The sequence below is a fragment of the Limulus polyphemus genome, unplaced genomic scaffold (assembly GCF_000517525.1).
Source record: "Limulus polyphemus unplaced genomic scaffold, Limulus_polyphemus-2.1.2 Scaffold4642, whole genome shotgun sequence".
Classification (NCBI taxonomy): Eukaryota; Metazoa; Arthropoda; class Merostomata; order Xiphosura; family Limulidae; genus Limulus; species Limulus polyphemus.
In genome coordinates, this window is record NW_013670252.1 from 41,679 (window position 1) to 61,431 (window position 19,753).

At 34.6% G+C, this 19,753-nt stretch overlaps 1 protein-coding gene across 3 annotated transcripts in view; it reads left to right on the forward strand.

Moving 5' to 3' along the window:
* LOC106471472 (alpha-ketoglutarate-dependent dioxygenase alkB homolog 7, mitochondrial-like) overlaps positions 1 to 19,753 on the forward strand; it is a 75,043-nt gene that overhangs the window by 40,673 nt on the left and 14,617 nt on the right. For 2 of the 3 annotated variants that reach the window (XR_002613260.1, XR_002613261.1), the window contains one exon: positions 9,167 to 9,291. Coding sequence is in view for 1 of the 3 variants with exons in the window: in XM_013932074.2 (XP_013787528.1) it covers positions 9,167 to 9,291; positions 16,514 to 16,649 (261 nt within the window). In the remaining 2 variants the exon portion in view is untranslated. Of the gene's footprint in view, positions 1 to 9,166; positions 9,292 to 16,513; positions 19,236 to 19,753 lie in introns of those variants that run through there. The other variant, XM_013932074.2, reaches the window with a different exon arrangement.

Genomic DNA, 19,753 nt, shown 5'->3' on the forward strand with positions numbered 1-19,753 from the left:
TATAAATCAATTAACTTTAATACTCTTGTTATGAAAACTAAATAATCACTAAATATTAGATCACTAAATGAACTAAATAATAACTCCTACACCAAACAGTCTTATATCCAACATGGTCTGATCAAGTCCACAGCTACTCTGCTGAATAGCTCTTGTATGAGAGAAAGCTCACCCAGTGGCACCGTGGTCACCTTCCCTCAAGATACTGTCCTTTGGCAGTTGTCATATGACCTGCAGAATCTATCTGTGGTTTTCTTCACTCCTAGGTGTCCTCTCATAATTGACTCGGGCATTGTCCCAAAGTTTCTGCAGTGAATTGTCTTTCTACTGTGCTTCTTTCAGTTCCTTTTGACCTACATTCAAGATATCAGCTATTGAGACTTACAGGAGCTTGATGTCATGTTTGCTTTTCTTTTCATATGCACTTGTGGTTACTGCAGATGCCTCATCAATCTCCTTTCTTTCTGGTTTCTCCAAACTTCTACTGCCTGGTATATTGCCAAGTTGTAGATGGGTGTGCCTTCATACACATGGCCTCAAGGTCTTACATGTATATGGAGTGTCCACCTTTATTCTTGCTGTGCGAAAATTTCTAACTGTCCCATCAATCAGCATCCACAGATGTACCTTGCCCATCAGATACTAGACTGTTCTTCACTGTTGGACTGCTGCATCCAGTGTCTTATAGGGCTTTCACTTTTTTGTCACTAACATAGCCTTCATCTACTAGAATGTTGTGGTTTGTTTACACCTCTCAATGTTTGTCAGATGTTCCATTCACCACTGGCACTGTTGACAAGTTTGCTAACTTGAGCTAACCATCAGTCATGCACTGTTTAATCATGGCGATAGCACTTTCTTCTTATGGTGAATCTGATAAGTTGTCAATTCTTTTTCTGCTGGCATCAGACAGTCACTCTTTTGTTGTTTTTTGTCAGGACCATCTTTATGGGTAGCTCTTTTTTATGCTGATATTTTTGCTGCTGCTTGTTAGTGACACCTTTCTGTTCATGAAATGCAGCTTGGATAGGCTGGCCCTGACCTCATTCTTATTTTTTGGGTCCTCTATTTTTCTGTTGGGTGAACTTGGCAATCTCATTTTCTCCTCTTGTTCTCTCTATTTGTAGTCTATCCTTTCTCTTTCTCTTCTTTATCAATTTGTTCTCTTATTCTTTCTGTCTATTTCCAGTCTCTCTTTTTCTCTCATTTTCCTTTTGCTCTTATTATCTTCTCTATTGACAATCTTATAATAAAGTCTTCATTACCCAGTCAGGCAGTCTCCAAACTTTTTTTTTCTATAAATGGATGCCTTGTCATCAAATTGAAATTTTTACATTTGTGCTATATGAACTATGTAAATAATAACTCTTGCATTAAACTTAATCTGAAACAGTCATGTATATCTAACAATGGTCATGTTAACTTGTATTTGAAACAAAATGAAATGTAGGCATTATGGATTCTCATGACCTGAAAGTTGAAGTCTGTATCCTGGCAGTGGCCAACTTTGTTTCGCTCACTTGTGCAGGAACCAGAGATTATGGTTTCCTACTGCCTTCTGGCTATATTTAATATAACAACTAGTTGATATTGGAAGGAATGTGGCTTCATTTCAGTGTAGCTGTGATTTGCTGCCAAGACAACGACAACAGCGGAGAGCACACCTGAAGAGAAGTAGTCAAGCAAGTCTAATGAAGCCTATAGGACTGATATGTCCACAGGTGTAAGGGATACATGATCTACAACCAATATACATGAGTACACATAAGACTGAGGTATTTCCTTGATCACTGCAGTAGTTTTAACATTCTGTTCCTAATTAAAATTTTATAAAATAAAATCATTTTAGCCAGGCTGTTACAACTTTAAACTTCACTTTTGATCAGTTTAGAGTTTAATTGACCTTATGTTTTTAATCCTGACAGCAGCCAGTTTATGACTTGAAATAAAACAGAATTAAAGTGAAGAAAATTAAATCAAATGTGTACAGAATCTCACATTAAACCATGGAATAAAACAGCATATACAAATATTAAACTGGACAAAATTAATTGGAAATGAAAACTTTACCATATTATATAGTGAAATAAAACTTAACATAGTCCAAAACAGTATAAATACATAATGAAGTAATTGAGCCTGATAATTTTGAGTTCAAAGCAAACCAAGTATTAAAAACCAAAGAGACAAATTTTGACAAGGTACCTTACTTCAACTCACATACATAGCTATTCTCATTCAGTGCTGTCCCCTATTTGCAAAAAATTTCGCATGCCACTAGCCTTTCACCCCCACACCCCTCAAATCATGGTTTAACTGATTCTTGCATGCAAATTATCATGCTACAAACCTCCACCAATAGTAGTGCCATACACCCATGTGACTCCCTTTATGCTATTGTACCTAACTATCACTTTTTGTTTGCCAGGGTTCATGATCAGATGTTTAGTTTGTGCTCTCTTCAAGTTTTTTTTTTGTATCTTAGTATTAATTTCTGTCAACAAGTTTACTATTTATTATACAATAGCGATATTTGTAACTTATTCCAAAGTTGTGTTTTTTTATATTTCTACCCAGTTACAGAATTTTTGTACTTTTTATTTCTTTCTGCCAAGATGTTTATGTTTGGTTATTCATTTTGAATTATGAATTCTAAGTTACCATTTCAGAGATAATATCTTCTATCAACACATTTATACAGGCTTCAGGTGGCGGTCCTTGACATGTGAATTATCGGCTTTACTTCGTCGGTAGATTGATCATCCAATGCGCTGCCCTTTGTCAGGCCTCAAATCAAGTTTGGGGTCCACACATATTGAAATACAGTCTGCCAACTATGGAAAGATAAGACATTATACTGTTATAGTTTTTGAATATTTTAACTGTTAATATTTTTATCTGTAGTTATTTGGATTCAATAACATAAGTTTAGTTAGATTGGTCGATACTCATAGTCATGTTGAAATTTCAAATTATAGCTTATTTGTATCCTTTGTCCTTTTATGTTCAATTAGGCTTAACATGGGTCTTTGTAATTCCTATTACTGGTATATCGTAAACTAGGTTAACTATATTGTTTTTCTTCAACACATAACATTTCATATATATGTTATTGTCAATACACACTTGTTGAATTTTATAATATAATGTCTTATTTCATTTTTGTTATTATTTATCTTTTATACTTTTTTACATTAACTTTGTTTGTGTGAACCCCTGGACCAGGGGTCTGCACAAACTTCTCCAAATACTGTACATACTTATTGTTAGGTTAGGAGTTTTTAAATTGGAGCTTAGTGATATACTTTGACCTACACAATTCGATTAGGCCTAACATATCTGTTATTTTTGGTTAAATAGGTAAATTGATAATTAGGTTAAGTATCTTTTCTTCAACACCTAACATCTAATACAAATTTTTATTTAACTAAACACTTACTTAAATTTACATTATATTGAGTATTTCATTTTTGTAATTCTTTAGAATTTATACTTCTTACAATTATTTTTGTTTGTGTGGACCCCTGGGGGCTGCCCTACCTACTCACGATATTGCTCAACTTCCTTCTACAACTGCCAAACCCATTTAGGACAACCTAGATTTTCTCAGTTTTCCTCCACCAGATTAAGGCTTGCCGTCCCCGGCTTCTACTGTGGAATCTGCTAGGCGTACCTCAGCTTTTTCTTAAGTCATGTTTCACAGTATAATTTTCCACTCATTTACCAAACATAATGTTTCATGATGAGCATTTTTGTCTCCCTTTTTTGGGGAGGGTACTTACATGCCTTGCCCTCATAGCTTTTGGTTCATTTTGTCTTAACTTACCATCAGGCTGATTTTTTTCTTGATTTTATGTACTTATTGCCTATATGGGGAGCAGTGTCTGTTCATCCTGTCCATTTTATCCCTACCTAGGTTTCAAGCTTTGTCATACCTTATTGACTCTCTTACAGGAAATGTTTATCTTCCTTTCTTTGGTGTTCCACCTATATCAAAGGGGATTTTTGTGGGATAATTCCTCCTCCTTCCCTCCATGTTGGGGTATTTGCCATCTTCGGTTCTTTCCCTTCACATATTGCTTCTTTGCATTTGGGTTCTTCTGGGGTGGGACACTTTCTTGTACCATTTGTTTACCATCCACTTCTAATAGGGACTTACTGTTGGCTCTTTTTCTCTACTGGTCCATTTTTGGGGTTACTTCTGTGCATTTAGCATTGCATGAGGTTTCTGCAATGCTATATTCTATATCTTTGGTTGCTCTTTTGTTTTATTCTGTGACATTGCCACCTTTATTCATATTTCATGTCTAGCACCTTCTGGTCCTTTACATGTAAAATCTATTTGTTTCTCTATTCTTTGGGTATGCTCGATGCTGATTGGAGTTCTGGATTGATCAGTCCCACCTCAATTACTTCTTGGTTCTTCCTCATTTTAATATATAGTCTTTAATCATAATTGAGTGGGCAATTTCTGCAGGACTGAGAATGTCCATGGTACACGTTCATGTTTTTCATTTCTCGGGATGCTATCTTAGGTTTTTTCACCAAGTAATTTTGTATCTGTTTCATCCCTTGCTCTTTAGACTTCTTTTGGTTCCTTGTGTCTTTTGTCAAGTGGTCTACAATTTACCTGACTTCCAAATTTGGGTATATTTCTAACATCACTACTTGGTTGTCTGTCTTCGTCTAGCTCCTGCTGAAAGGGGTGGTCTTAACATACTCATCTGCTTTTTACACAAGCAGCTCAGGTGGTTGGATATTCCTGTTACCTACCTAACAATCTCGTCTATTTCGGGAGTGTCTTTTTAAACACCCACATACATTGGGACCATCCATTCTCTACCTTGATTGCATTTGTTGGAGCTTTCTGTTATCCACACCTTTATGGTTAACTATCTTACTGCTAGTGAGATTCTAATGCAATGGGAGATATGACTTCTATAGAAGCACTTCTCCCTTTGGGTCTGACGCATTTGCAATCTTTTCAGGAGACACTGCACAACCCACTGTAAAGTTCCTTTGGATTCTTCTCTTAACTTTCCTCCTTCCCTTTTCAACTATGTGCATTGGTAGTTTAACATATCCCCCATGTTGTTGGGTTTACCACTTCCTCCCCCTCATCTGGATTTATTTCTCTATCCTGATGCTCTTCTCCAAAGTTGGGGGCATGGGTCAATCTGTAGGAGGCTTCGGGACAATGGTCTATCAACTAAAGGTCTTACGATGTTAATGTCCTGGCACTTCCACCAGTCCAGTGTGCTTTAGTTCACTTTGTTCCTTTTGTACAGATTTGACTAATCATGCTTCATTCTGACTATCCAACAGTGATGACTTATTTCACTTGCCAAATGGGCACTCATTATTGTTCCCTTTTTGTTAGACAGTGGATCTCCCTTTTTGAACTCACACATTTGACATACATCTTGTATGTTATGTTCCAGGTGATTTCATCCTTATTGCAGATTGCCTTTCCAATACCGACACACTTTCTCCCAAGGAGTGGCCTCGTGATCTTCAAATGTTTGGTGGCTGTGCCTTCTGTGGGGTACTCCTCTACAAGAAGCATTTGACTTCTTTATCTGTTCCTAGTTCCTTCTTTTGTTTTTGGTCTCCAGTTTATCATCCACTTGCTCTCACTGTTGATACATTCAGACTAGATTAAATTCAGTTTATAAGTTTAGTTTTCTCATTCTATTAGTTTTCCTCCCAAGGTGATTTTGATCCAGGCTAGCAAAGATCTGGTTTTCTTGGATGTTTTGGCTCGTTTTGTTCTGGATTGATTTTACTAACCTACACTTTGGGAGCTCATGTGGAATATTCTTTCATAATTTTCATTTCTTGCCATCTAGATCTGGGTGACCTCATCTGTTCCATACATACTCTGGTTGCATCATTGTTTTCAAGCCATTTTTCCAAGAACTCCATTTCCCACAGTTTCATTCCCCTGTACCAATTCTCTATTCATGATTTTTTCCCTTCCTCCCTTACCTATTGCATTTGGCTTGTGATTTGATTGGCTTTGTATATCTTGTCTCCTTCTTCCTGTAATCAGTTCCTTGTGTCTCCACTCGATGAGGCACCTTACCTTTTACCTACATCTCAACCCCATCATCTATTGGAGGTACTTCTTCTGTTGAGAATCGGGACTACACCTCAGATGTTAATCTCCCATTATCTGCTTTGGGTAGCTGTTTCTTCCACCTGTTGCCATCCTTCACTCTTTGGTGAGAGTAACTGGGTAAGTTCCCATGTTTTGACCAAGATCCCACTCTGTTGTGAGTGGTGGCTGTCCAGGTATACTTCAATCACTTAGAATTGTACTAAAATCCACACACTGTAAGGCCATGTTGACTTCATTTTCATGGCCACAAAATGTACACTCTTTGTTACAATCACATAAACTACAGATGGGATGTTCCACAAGATTGCTTGTAGATTGCCCATTCCAGATCATACTAACCCATGCCCTTCATGAGTGAAACGGAAATGGATTGCTGCTTATCCCTGCCATTTCTTAGATTGAATAGATTGAGTTTGGTCTGCTTTTCAAAATAGGGTTTTGTGATTACCCATTACACTGTCTCCAGTATGAACATTCCTCTGGACTTTCCACCAAGTTTTTCTTCTCCATTTCTTCCAGTGGAGTATGAGAATCCTTACCACTTGTCATTTCCAAGCCGCTGGGGTGGTGACTATGGAGGTATCCTCCTGAATGAGAGATATACAATATAAACAATAAAGACTCCATTGAGTTGATAGTAGGGTGGTTGTGTTCTGCTGGTATAGATGACAAGATGTCCACCAAACAGATGCTCCGTTTCTGCACAGGTTTGTCCATTGGGATGTTGCAGCTTTGGAGTGCACCATAATAATGATTGAGATCCCTGCATGGATGTAGATTCCTGGTGGTTGGGTTTTGGATTTAGAGCTGAACCAATTGACATGATGTACTCACACATGCAGTGTGCTGGCATAATCACCCATTCAATTGGGATCCCTTCATCCTACCCCTGCTTGGATGCTGGTTCCTAGCTGTTGAGTTTTGGATTTAGAGCTAAACCAATCAACATAAGTCCTCATGCATGTGATCAGGGTGTCCCTGGTTCCTCACTCAATTTGCATTGAGTGCACTACCTCAATGTTGTGGCTCTGCTTCTTTCTCTTGTTGTGCCTCTTGATGTCTTTATGCTGAGGATATTACTGTATTTGAGGTGGGTCTGGTTTGAGTGGGATATATATGTATTTCATTCTACTCATACGAGCCATCGTTTGTACCACATTGTAAAAATCTGGATCTTGTCTCTCCCCGTAGACACCCAATGTCAGGTCTGGTTATTATTTGGAAGGGTAACCGTCTGTGAATACCAGGTGATGATGGCACTATTATTTCGCCCCCCCCCCAGCAGCATAGCAGTATGTCTGTGGATTTATACTGCTAACAACTGGGTTTTGATACCTGTGGTGGGCAGAGAACAGATAGCTCTTTGTGTAGCTTTATGCTTAATAACAAACAAAAACAGCTGCTCATATGGTATGGTCCTCTTTCTACCCCTGCATGGATGTCGGTTCCCAGTGGTTGAATTTTGAATTGTAGTTGACTTACTGAGAGTAGAATTCTTGTCTTACCTCTACATGGATGTTAGTTTCCAGTGGTAGATTTTTGCATGGTAAAAGGGATAAAATTGGAAATCGAAACATTATATTATCAGCTGAAATTTAACAAACTACCTTTCATGTAGTGACACCAGTGCTCCTATCCTGAAGGTTTTATAAGTAACTAGGCTGTTTGATTAGAACAGGATGGTTTAACTAATGTAATTAACAACCAATGAGCAACAGTTATGTCAATTTGGATTATGTAAACTAATAAATGAATCAAAATTATGATTAAATCAAATAATTGAAATTAGTAATCTTTCACTAATAAAGAACAAATCTTTAAGATGGTTTTGTTGTCATGGGAGACTTCAACAGTAGAGTAGGAAACCACAGAAAACACTAGGGAGACATAATTGAGTCCTCACAATGACATCAAGGCAGAACATAACTACATCAGGCAGCTACACTCATAAATTTGTGCTGTTTCTGGGCAGTTTAACACCTTCAAACTCAGATCAACACACAGTACAACTGGAACAATTTTGACTAAACACAACAGATTGAACACACTGTAACCAGGCTTACATGTTGACAATTTGTTGCTGAAGTCCAACATACATACTAACATTGACTACAGAAGAAAGCAGTGTCCACAGAAAAAAAGTAATATGAAGAAATTGAAAGAAAAAATTACAGTTATTAAATCTCAGACAACTTCATCTCCAGAGAGGAAGCATTGAAGAAGAAGAGCAGAATGAGGAAATATAATATAGGGAAAAAAGAAAGGAACGGTATGGTGGAATTACGTAGTAAAAGAAGCTGTTAAGATGAAGACAAAGAACTGATGAGTGAAGCAAAGCAAAAACAGAAGAACACTATATAAAATGTGGGCTAGCATGAAAGGAATGCAAGAGAATTTTCAAGGCAACCAAAGATACATCTTAGCAGCAGTAGGAAAATAACTAGCTCAGAAATGTAAAGACTTGTCACAAGAATTCTTCAAGAGTGTTAAAGTAAGGAAACCAACAAATGACTTTCAATTCCACTAATCATTATCATTTGCCAGAACCGGGCTCTCTTATTGGTGGTGAAGATATTAAGAAGTGAGGAGAAAAATATTTCCAGGAACTGTGTTAGATATACACAACTGTTTCAATTTAATGCAAGCATTATGAATTAGATAACTTATATAGTGTAGGTGTCATATTTAATTATTTTTAGAAGCAATAGTTTATGGTAAGTTTGTTTACATAACTGTTTATAAATCATACATTGTATAGTTTAATTGTTATGAATTAGCATTTGTTTACAATAGTGAGATTATTGCATTATGTTGCTAGAATTTTCTGAATTTCTTGGTTTAATTGAGTATTATTGCATCAGAATATCTAGTATTGTATGGTGTGTTCTAGACTTTTGTAGGGGTATAAATATGTATTGAAAAATCATTATGTAGTTCTAGACTGTGTGATTGTAAGTTTAGTGATAAAATTGTATAGTATATTTAAATGTGTATTAATAATCATTAACTTTCAGTAGTGGTAACTTACACTTTCTGTGTGGATAGTTTTGTGGAGATACCATTGCTGGCCTATGCTTACTGTCAGATGCTGTCATGAAGTTAGTAGAAGAAGACCACATTGAAAACTGGGTGAATGTTCTGCTGAAAAGGAGGTCTTTGTATGTAATGAAGTAAGTACTTATATACATGTTCTGTTCCTGGTTAGTGATGATATAATGTGTTTTTACTGACCTGATATTCACAATTGAAAGTCAAGATATTATTTCACTCTGAATACAGTGTAACTGCACAGTAGTCAATTACTTGTATACATTACAACTCTAAAACATTACCAAAGCTGATGTTTGTTTTTATACGTGAGTGAAGTGTCCTGTAGTTATTATATTTTCTTAGGGCCTTTGTCCTGACCATGTTCCTAATTTTCAATTTTTAAAAACATTCTTAATTCCAATTGTGGATTTTCTTAATTTCAAAAGAAATTTTATTTCATTTTAATGAGATTGTTATCTTATATTATTTCCTTTGTTAGATCACTCTTGTTTACTTTAAATAAAATACTCAAAAGTTAAAAGTTCGTGCAGTGTCACGTGACCTGAGACAGAAGTTAAGCAGTCCTTTTAACAAAACACCGGTATTGTTACTTCTAGCTGCATGTCATTAATCACGTGTGTTAAGACATATTACTTATGCTTTTGTTTTATTATTGTTTTATAAAATGATCAACATATTCTTGTATTTCTGACCAAAGAATATTGACATATCAAGAACACCATAATAACAGAACTTACAAATTTTACTAAACTTTTTTGATGTAGAGCATAACTGCATCAAATAAAATACAATGTTTTAGTAATTTTACTAATGTTACTGTTTATTTCTAATATAAAATTTAAAGCATCACTCGCATTCATAATAACAATTTCAATATTATTTGAAATACATTAAGGAAATTTACTTTTTTAATCTTATAGTTTGATTAATTTTTTAATACATGATCTAACTAATATATACATTTTATACTCAAAAGCATTTAAAACTATTTCTTGTCAATGGGTGAAAAAACTCAAAATATATTCAAACCATGGTTTTATGTATTACTGTATTACATTTACTGTTTGCATCTCGGAATTATATGAATCAAACCTCCATTAAAATTGTCCATTAGGTTCAGTTACCTTTAATATCCAACTTATGTTTGAAAAACAAAAAATAAAACAGTTTGATATTTGAGATAATAAATTGTTGATAATTTTGATTGATGTTTTATGTATTAATATACTTTCACATTACTATCAACTTCAAAAACAGCACAATATTTAATTGGAATTATTTTATTGCTAGATACTGGGAAGTTAAAATACAAATACATCTCTTTCATTAATATGCTTTGTCATCAATAACTTTGTGCATTAATATGCACTCTAGCCACTTTATTAGAACCCACATGTGATAATTTGAATCCTAGAAATGGAATGACATAGTCATATCATGTAGAGTTTACATATATCATAAAGTCATGGAATTTAGTAAACAACTTTTTCAGTACAGGAAGCCCCAGAAAATCATTGGTTTTTAGCAGTAGGTCCTGGAAACGTCCTTAAAGTCTAATTCCATCACACCCATATCCCCCATTTTTATTGACCACAAGTCATATAACTGTGTTTATCTCAGTTTTATAAAACTGATCTCTAGAAAATATAACTCATAAAGTAGGAAATATTATTACTTGGCTGTGCTTATCAGATTGTGATCTATATTCATACAGCTGCAAGTAAGTGGGTATCATGTAATTATTCTTGGAATGTTGTTGTTTGTGTAAAATAGCTTCAAGACTTGTGTATTTTCTTATATGAAAAAACACAATTCATCCACAAACTTCAACATTTTAATTTAGGGCTCATATTTTCAGTTTTTATGTAATTTCTCTCCTCGCAAAAGTCCATGTTCAAGAAGCTTGTGATATTGCTCTTTCCAAAATTCAAAATGATTCTTGCCTAGAACTTTTTCCTTTGTATTATCCTTGTTAAATTGTTGAAAGTTGTTATAAAAATGACAAATTTTAATTTTACACACTAAACGATAATTGTATCAATGGCATAGCCATGGGTAACCCATTTTTTTCTATGCTTTGTAATTTATGAATTATTTCAATTGAACAACATTCTTTAAACACTGCACTCTTTTCTATTTTGTAGATTGTTGACATACTGCAGGTTTTTCAGTCCATAATAAGCCCAGCTTTTTATAGAAACACTTAACAAACAACACCCTTTTATAAGATTTGTCATAGAACAAGAAATACTTAAAACTATAATTTCTCAACATTCTTATACATAGATCAGAGCAAGGCTTCTCCTTGAGGTTGATCACAAAGCCACATAGGCTGATCTCTACATACCTTGCAATTTCACTCACCCCACCTATCGAAAAACAAGCCTTTTTAAAAACTTAATTTCTTATACTACAACTGTTTTAATCCCAAGACATTCTAAATTGAGAAATTCAGAGTCTAACATCCTATTTTTTCACATCAACAAATTTTCTAAAACTCGCTAAAAACACAATTTTCAGAAATGCTACTTATCTCTCTGCACCACTAAGAGCTATTACCTCGTGTGCAACTGTTGTGGTATTTCCTGTACATGCTACAAGCCTTGAAAAAACTCCTACATCTAAATTTGTCTGTTTATTATGCCAGCTTATAATATTACCATCATAATGCTGTATCCCTCCATCAATTAGAGGGTAACACAACCTCCATGTGAGTAATCCCCGTGAACATTAACATATGATCATAGGCTCATTCTTTAAGAGGCAAATAAAATGCACTGGAACTGGAGAGGAAGGGTGGAAAAGTGGTGCAGAGTAGTAAGTTTCTATCTAAAATACATTTTCGGGTAAGGAAAATATCTTCAGAAATGTTACTTGCTTCTCTACACCACTAAGAGCTAAAATCCTGAATTGAAAATGATGGAGGGACTGGTGCTGATCAATTATATTATTGTAAAAACAGGTGGAGGGAGAAGGAGCTCTCAGCTACATCCCAAAGCAAATCCAAGTCCCATCTGGCTGGACATAACCAATGGGAACTGCTTATGAGATATTGTAATGGGGTGTCCTGTACTACATCTTAATCAAGGAGATAGCCCAATTAGTCTGTTACTGGGGGTTAGATGCCACTCACAGAGGAAACTTTCCATGTCAAAATCTCCAATGGTTTGGCTTTGGGGAAGTAAGGATTTTCCCATGTTCCATTAAAAGAACAGGGGGGAGGAGTGCTTGTGGACCACTGTCTTCGGTCACAATGATCTGGAATTAAGTACCCTCTGAGAGACAGTGTAATGTCTTACTACAACTAAAGGCAGCAAACATGAGCCAGGTTTAAGGGTAGGACTATATCTGGTGCTGTTTGATTTTTGTAAAAGGGGCAGAAACAGCCATGTCAGTTATAGAGATATACTGCCAAAGCAGTCTTGCAGAAAACCCCATCTCAGCAGTGGGCACTGACTAGGGGTGGATGGGTTTAACGCTTTCCATTTTCCCCCAGATTTGGGGTAAGTATTCCTAGTGAGGTTGTGCTGACCATTCAGCAAGTTCTGATGGCACTAATTATAAGGAATATGTGGATGTAGTTTCTCACGTTACATTTGATCTTGGAGAGTCTTGCCTCTTCCTGTTTGGTGTGTGTTTTTTGTTGTTGTTGAAGAAGTTGTGATGCATTGGACTATGTACAGAAATCATGGTACACACACACAGAGGTGCCATGAAATGTATGAATGACATTGAAATGACTAAAAAACACACCAGACAAAATTCACCATGCTAGAGCTTCTGGGTAGAATGTAAAATGGTGATTGAAGGGAGGGAAAATTCAGAGGCACATGAAACTGTCAGTGATGTAAGTAGTGGTAAATGAATGTGTCAGGTATAGTCCACATACCAGCCTGTAAAACATTATTCAAAGACCAGTGACAAAAAAAGAAGTTAGGGATGCTGTGATATGCAGAATCTAGTTGGAGGAAACACAAAAGAGTGCATGGCACAGTCAGACTCATCCAAACAAAATATGTGAGGTGAATGAGGTGGCAAACCCATCCAGTTAAAAGTGGAATGGGACAATTCCCAAGTGGGTTAGGTCTACCATGTAAAATAGGCAATGGTAGTTTCCACAAAAAGGGAAAGTCAGAGTAAGATAGCAGTAGGTAGCCTGTACTGTACATAAAAGATAATTGAGATTGAAACAATCATATACTAAGGAAATAGAGAAGTGGGAGAAAATATCCAATCACCCTCCTGAGCAGCTCATGTTTTTAAAGGAAAGAGCAATTTAGAAATAGCATCAATTAGTCCTGATGACAGAGAGTACAAGAGGTATCCAATATGTAAATGTCTGAAAGACAATTGCCACAAGTAAAGAAAATAAGAAAATATGTGTTAAGAGACAAGTGATACAAGCAGCAGGAGGTCAAAGGCTCAAAGGGGTGTGGGTGTAAGAGTCTGAAGAACCACATAAATGTCCCAATCAGGAAGGGGGACTGGACAAGGGGGGAGATTAATAAAGAAGGCTGTAAAGTGGTCTGTGAGAACAGGCAAAAGGAAGGAATTATCTCCTCTAAAGAGGTGGAAAGTTGTGGCCAATGCTGCTCAGTAATCAAGTCAGGCAGTGTTGAAATGCCAGGTAAAAAAGGAGGTAAGAGAACCCAAACAAATAGAGCATTGGAGACACCAGTAACTGTGGACAGCACATTTACATTGATAGAGGGAAGAAGTAGAAGGCCCATAAGAATGTGAGAGAAAATTGCCTACTCTGTAGGAAAATCCCATATCTCTCACTAGAGAATGGACAAATCCCATACATGAAGATGTAAGTGTGACAATCTGTCATGAAAAATGGATGATAGATTGACAGGGGAGGAACCTCTAAAGACAGAGAGGTTCCCTGGTTGACAAGTGAAGTAGAAGGAGGAGCAACCAGAAAATCTTGGTAAGCTGTCTCAAATAATAGAGGGTACTTGAGGAAGAAGATGAAGAAAAGGGTAGTTATAAAAGAGAAGATTGAACTAATCCTGGCTCAGACCATTGATAGCCAGAGTGTTTGAGTGCAGGATGAGCAACAAAAAAGAAGGGAAGTTTGGAATTGAAGGGAGTCATAAATGTATTGACCTGACAGGGTCTAAAATGGGAACAAATCCAACAGAAAAACAAAAGATTCAAAGATCACTCTATGAGATAGATTTTGTTCAGACAAGACAAGCAATCCACTACCAGAAGGAAGTTCAGAGTGAGAAAGCACAAGTCCCAAGAGTGGGTGCCTCCTTGGTTTGTGTAAGAAACAATCGTAGAGCTGTTTGAGTGGATCATTACAAGATGATTGGACAGCCATGATTGAAGAGTTGACAAGCTGCAGTCACCTCTGGAATGTTGATGTGTAGCAAACACATTTCCTGCAACCAGAACATAAAGGAGTGATTGCATCGAATACTTCCTCCAACTGGAAAGAGAGGCATAGGTGTAAAGATGCAATTCAGGTCAAGGAAGGTGATATACTATGGGTCATGTTGGAGTTATCAAGCCACCACAATAGAGAAGAGGAAGGTAGAGACACGAGGGCATATCCCTCAAAGTACATTGTATGTGATGCATGTGTGCACAACTGAGAGGGATCAGGGCTTCTATGGAAGCAAGAGTCTCCAAAACAAAGAGAACCTCTCGTGAAGGAAAAAATCAGAGAGAAGTACTCTGCAAAACAAAGTTTCAAGGTGCAAGTGAAAAACCCAAAATTAATGAGAAGGTCAAGTTTACTTTTATTCCTGGAGCAAGACTAGGCAAATAAGTTCCAAGACAACCATATTAGTAATGTTGTTTATGAATAAAAATACTAAGACTGAATATCATGCTGCATAGATAAAATAGGGGAACTCACTACTTGCATAAACAACTGCAATCATGCACCTTCTCACATTTTTTAACATAAACATTCATTTCACAAAATCTTTAAGAAAAATAACTGCAAAAGAAAATTCAAGGAAACCTTATTAATAAAAAATAAAAATAATTATATGTAAACAAATATCATGGTTCCCCACTATATTTGTTCACCAATGCTATTTTAGCTACTATATGATTGGTTCACTTAAACATTCAAATTTTCAAATATGATTCTCCTACACTTATTCGTAAACTGTACTTGATGATAACAAGTAAAGTTGTTAAAACGTCAGTGTTTCCCGACCTTTTCCAGTCCAAGGTACATTTAATAAAAATGTTGTGTGGCACCCTTCACCCTCCCACAGAATTTTATGAAAACTCAGTTCAACACATGACTCTAACTAGTACATGAACTTTAAAGACATTAGAGCACTGTGTGATGTCATCTCATGGCTGACACTGGTAGAGCAACAAGACAGAATACACTTTGGTACTGTACACAGTGCTAAGTTATATAAATGATGCATTTAATTTCTTCATTTTTCTCAAGTATGACTTTTCCAAAATTCCACAGTATACTTGTTCGTGACTCAAAGCACACAGTTAGAAAACACTGGTATAGATGTTTAATTTCCATAAAATTCCAGATTCCAGTAGAGTACAACCCCATTATGATTGCAAGTTGCTTCTAAGATTTTTCAAAGTTTTAAGGCTATGTGTTTGATCTTTTCAACTCAAAATGTGTTGGATATTGAAGGTATTTTGTACATATTTTTTGTACTTGTAAGTAGGACATAGTTTTGGGTCTGAGGTTTCTGTGAGACTGAGAAGAGTTGATTGATGATTGTTTTGAAAACATAAATTAAAATTCCTAGCACAAAGAATAATTTTCTATGCCAAATTTCAAGTCAGTATTCTGAGTGTTGTTTTACTTTTGTATGTCATCTACATATTGATCAGTGGGATTATTTAATCTTCCTTTCAAAGATAGGCAAAAAAACAAAACATGAAACAATATTCATACTTCATAGAGCCAAAATATGGCTACTTATCTAAGTCTTAAGGAAAGGTCTTAAGTAGTCAGTTTCTCAAAGAATTGTTCTTTAACTATAAATTGATTTTATACATGAGAGGTTTGTGCTATTTTAGAAGTAACTTAAATCTATTTCATCTTTGATCTTATCAGAAAATGAGATTTAAAAGAAAAAATAAGTATATTTTGTATAAAAAGTTAAAATGTGTTTTAATGTTCTTGAGAAAGTACTGTATGATATCAAATTTGCAATAAGCTTGCATGTAAAAATAGCATTCCTACAAACTGTATCATTAAAGTTCTTACATAAAGGCAAAATAAAATGGTGCTCCAGTCTGTCTTTAATATGAATTAGTTTAATTTTCTGGTTTGTAAAGGATGTATAGATATATACAAGGCAACTAATATACATATTTACATGTATTTTTCAGAAATGTTGCTAGGTATAAATATACCCATGAAGTTTTGAGAAAAAAAGAGTCAGTGTTCAAAGGAAAAGTTATTCATCGACACAGAAGAATTTCTGTTATCTTAAGAAATGAGCCTTCAGGAGAATCTACTACATAATGTTTTGTTTTGTTTGTTAAGCTAAAAGTAGGATTTATTGCAAACTTTTAACTTGTCATAGATTAAAATCTGGTACCTGAAGTGTTAACTGCAGTGGAAACCATGGTTCTGCTATTTTTTTTAAACTGGAGTTTTCTGTAGTCCTTGTTGATAGAGTTTGTGCTAATTGTAAGGAAAAAATACAAAAATACTTGTTATTATGATGTGGTAGCTATTAAATAAGTGAGAATTATGTTACATAAATATTTTGTCTCCCTTTTATTTAGTTATTGGATTTCATATTTACTTGTATACATGATACAGCATCAGTGACAAGATCACCATTAAAGAAAAGATTTCTCTGATCATTACTTGTATGGCTTATCAGTAACCATTAGCTATTTTTTAATACTAGGTATAAATACAACTTTTTAGTGTAAATATAATTATATTTTCTTTAAAGAAAGTACTTATCTGTAAGTATGTGGCTGCTGTGTAGAAATATAGTTTGTATACAAAGTTCAGCTGAATTACTGCACAGTTTATTGAGATTCAATAAAATTAGAATCCTGACCTGTCTCTATCATTACTGTGTTACACATCATTAATGAGTTTTACGTAAGTCATGATTTATAGTAAAACAGTGTTGGCTTATTAATAGTCATTAGTTAAGAATTATGAGAAAATATGAGAATAAAAATTTACTTATTTATAAGTGATATACATTTCTATTAAATATTAGTTATTGTGGGAATGTCCTGACCAGTGTTTGATTGTTAACCAGAAATTCAGTTTATTTGCATACCTACTCATGAAGGGTGAGCTGAATTAACATAAATTTTAATATTTGTTTCCTCTTTAACCTTTATCTGGTTTTTTTAACAAGATTTGTTTTAACATCATCTTGAATATGTATTTGAAGAGTAATTGTGAAAATCATCAATGAATATCAAACTCACTGAGAAAATATTAAATATATGTCAGAAATGAATGGTTCTTCAACTTTTTGTATTCAAGATGTTCCTCCTCCTTCAAACATAGTCTTCAGATTTTTATATAAGGAGAAATATCCTGGATGTCACTGCCTTTGTTCTGATGACATCATTGATCCTTGTGCAATTGTTGTATTCTCTTGAAACTCTGTCCCATTTCCAAATATTGACATAACACGTGGATAAACCATCGAGGCTTTATTTCTTTGAAAGTAACAACTACCCTATTTATAACTATAGAGTATAGTCAACTTGTTTATTTCACTTGACCTAATTCAATTAGTATATGTTCATTATTTAAAAAAAAGATAATTTTATAAGCTTTTCAAACTTTACCTTTCAAAATATTGCATTTATTAATGATTCTACTTTCATGCATATTTATTACTTAATTAAATTCTATAATCTAATTCTCATTTCATTCCTTTCTCCTTTTCAGAAAATTTTTTATTTAAAAATTTGAAATGAAATCATATTTTACAGTCAGCATTTAACCAGTTATTATAAATCCATATAACATCTTCCATTTATGAAATCTTATAAGATACTATCAGTATCATGTATATATATATCTCAAACATTAATCAGTATTGACAATATTCAAACAATAATTAATCCAACATAATCAGTAATACTAAAATCAGCAGAAAAAATGGTACCCAATTCAACTTAAAGAATGGAGGATTCCTCCTGACTGGGAAAAGTTTTCATTGTCTCTGGATGAACATTATGTAGTTGCTCATAACTGAGCCTAAATATTTTTTGTGATATATGTACTGTTATGAATTATCTTTCTTTGTCAGTTAGTTAATCTAAATCAGTTTTTAGTTTTCCTCTAACAAAGGAAGCTATTTCCTATTTTCTGTTGCTAAATCATACAGACCAATTATCCCAGTAACATCCAAATAAGTTGGAACTGCTCTTTACTCACTCATTGGTAACTTCCAATTCATCAATATTGGAAGTTTTTGTTTAAAGTAGAGTAACAATACATGTATAAATATATGACTGCTACTACTTGTACAAAGTACAAGATTCCTAGAATTAAATTCACAGTTTTTTATGTGTTGTCCATTTCTCTTTTTGCACTGTTTCTAAATCTTTTAAGTATTGTTTAAATGCAGTGATTGTTAACCTGAGCATCTAATGGAGCAAGTCTTGTTTTTCTGGCTTTTTTTATCAAATCATTTATTTTCATTTGTTAAAATACTTTGTAGCTGTGTGACCTTGAGATTTATCTGATTGTTTATATATTGCATTGTACTATGAAAGTTTGACAGTGAACTAAAATTTTGACCATGTGCTGAGTAATTTTTATGTGAATGAATATAACCCATGTCTTTAGTTTTTATATCTCTTATAATTATTTTGTTAAGTCATGTTTAGGACAAACTACTCAGTTTGTTCTTGACATTGAACAACAATATATTTGAAGTCCTTGTTCTAAGAAAATAAAAAGGGTGAGATATTATCATGCATTTTTTGCATAATTCTGATATTTCATTTTTTAATCTGGCAAATAACATGTAAGTACTAGTTAATGTTAGAACTGAAAGTACTCTTGTATTAATTGTGAAATTGGTCTTTTCAATAAAATTTGCTGTTTTAAAGGTAATTTCAGTAATGATCCTTAAAGTTTCTTCTACTGTGATAATTTGAACACCTGTCCAAGTATAATACATAAATATTTGTTCACCGTGTGTCAGAATGATGAACTACAAATGTGCAGTTGAATCTACAATCTATATTGTAGATTGTATTTGATTCACTGTTTCAATGATACAAAGTAAGGAATTACTCCCTACCTGCAATGACACTTAATACCTGTACTGCTCTATTAAATTATGTTTTGTATTTTGCTATAGTAAAAATAATCTTTTTTGATGACGGGGAACCCACTTTGAGACTAATAATGGTTGGAGACTGCTTGAATGGGTAATGAAGAAAAACTTTAATACAAGTTTAACATAACAGCAACTGATGCCTGATGATGACAAAACCTTGTCGAAACATTGTACATTTGCTGTTATGTTAAACTTGTATTAAAGTTTTTCTTCATTACCCATTCAAGCAGTCTCCAACCATTATTAGTCTCAAAGTGGGTTCCCCGTCATCAAAAAAGATTATTTTTAC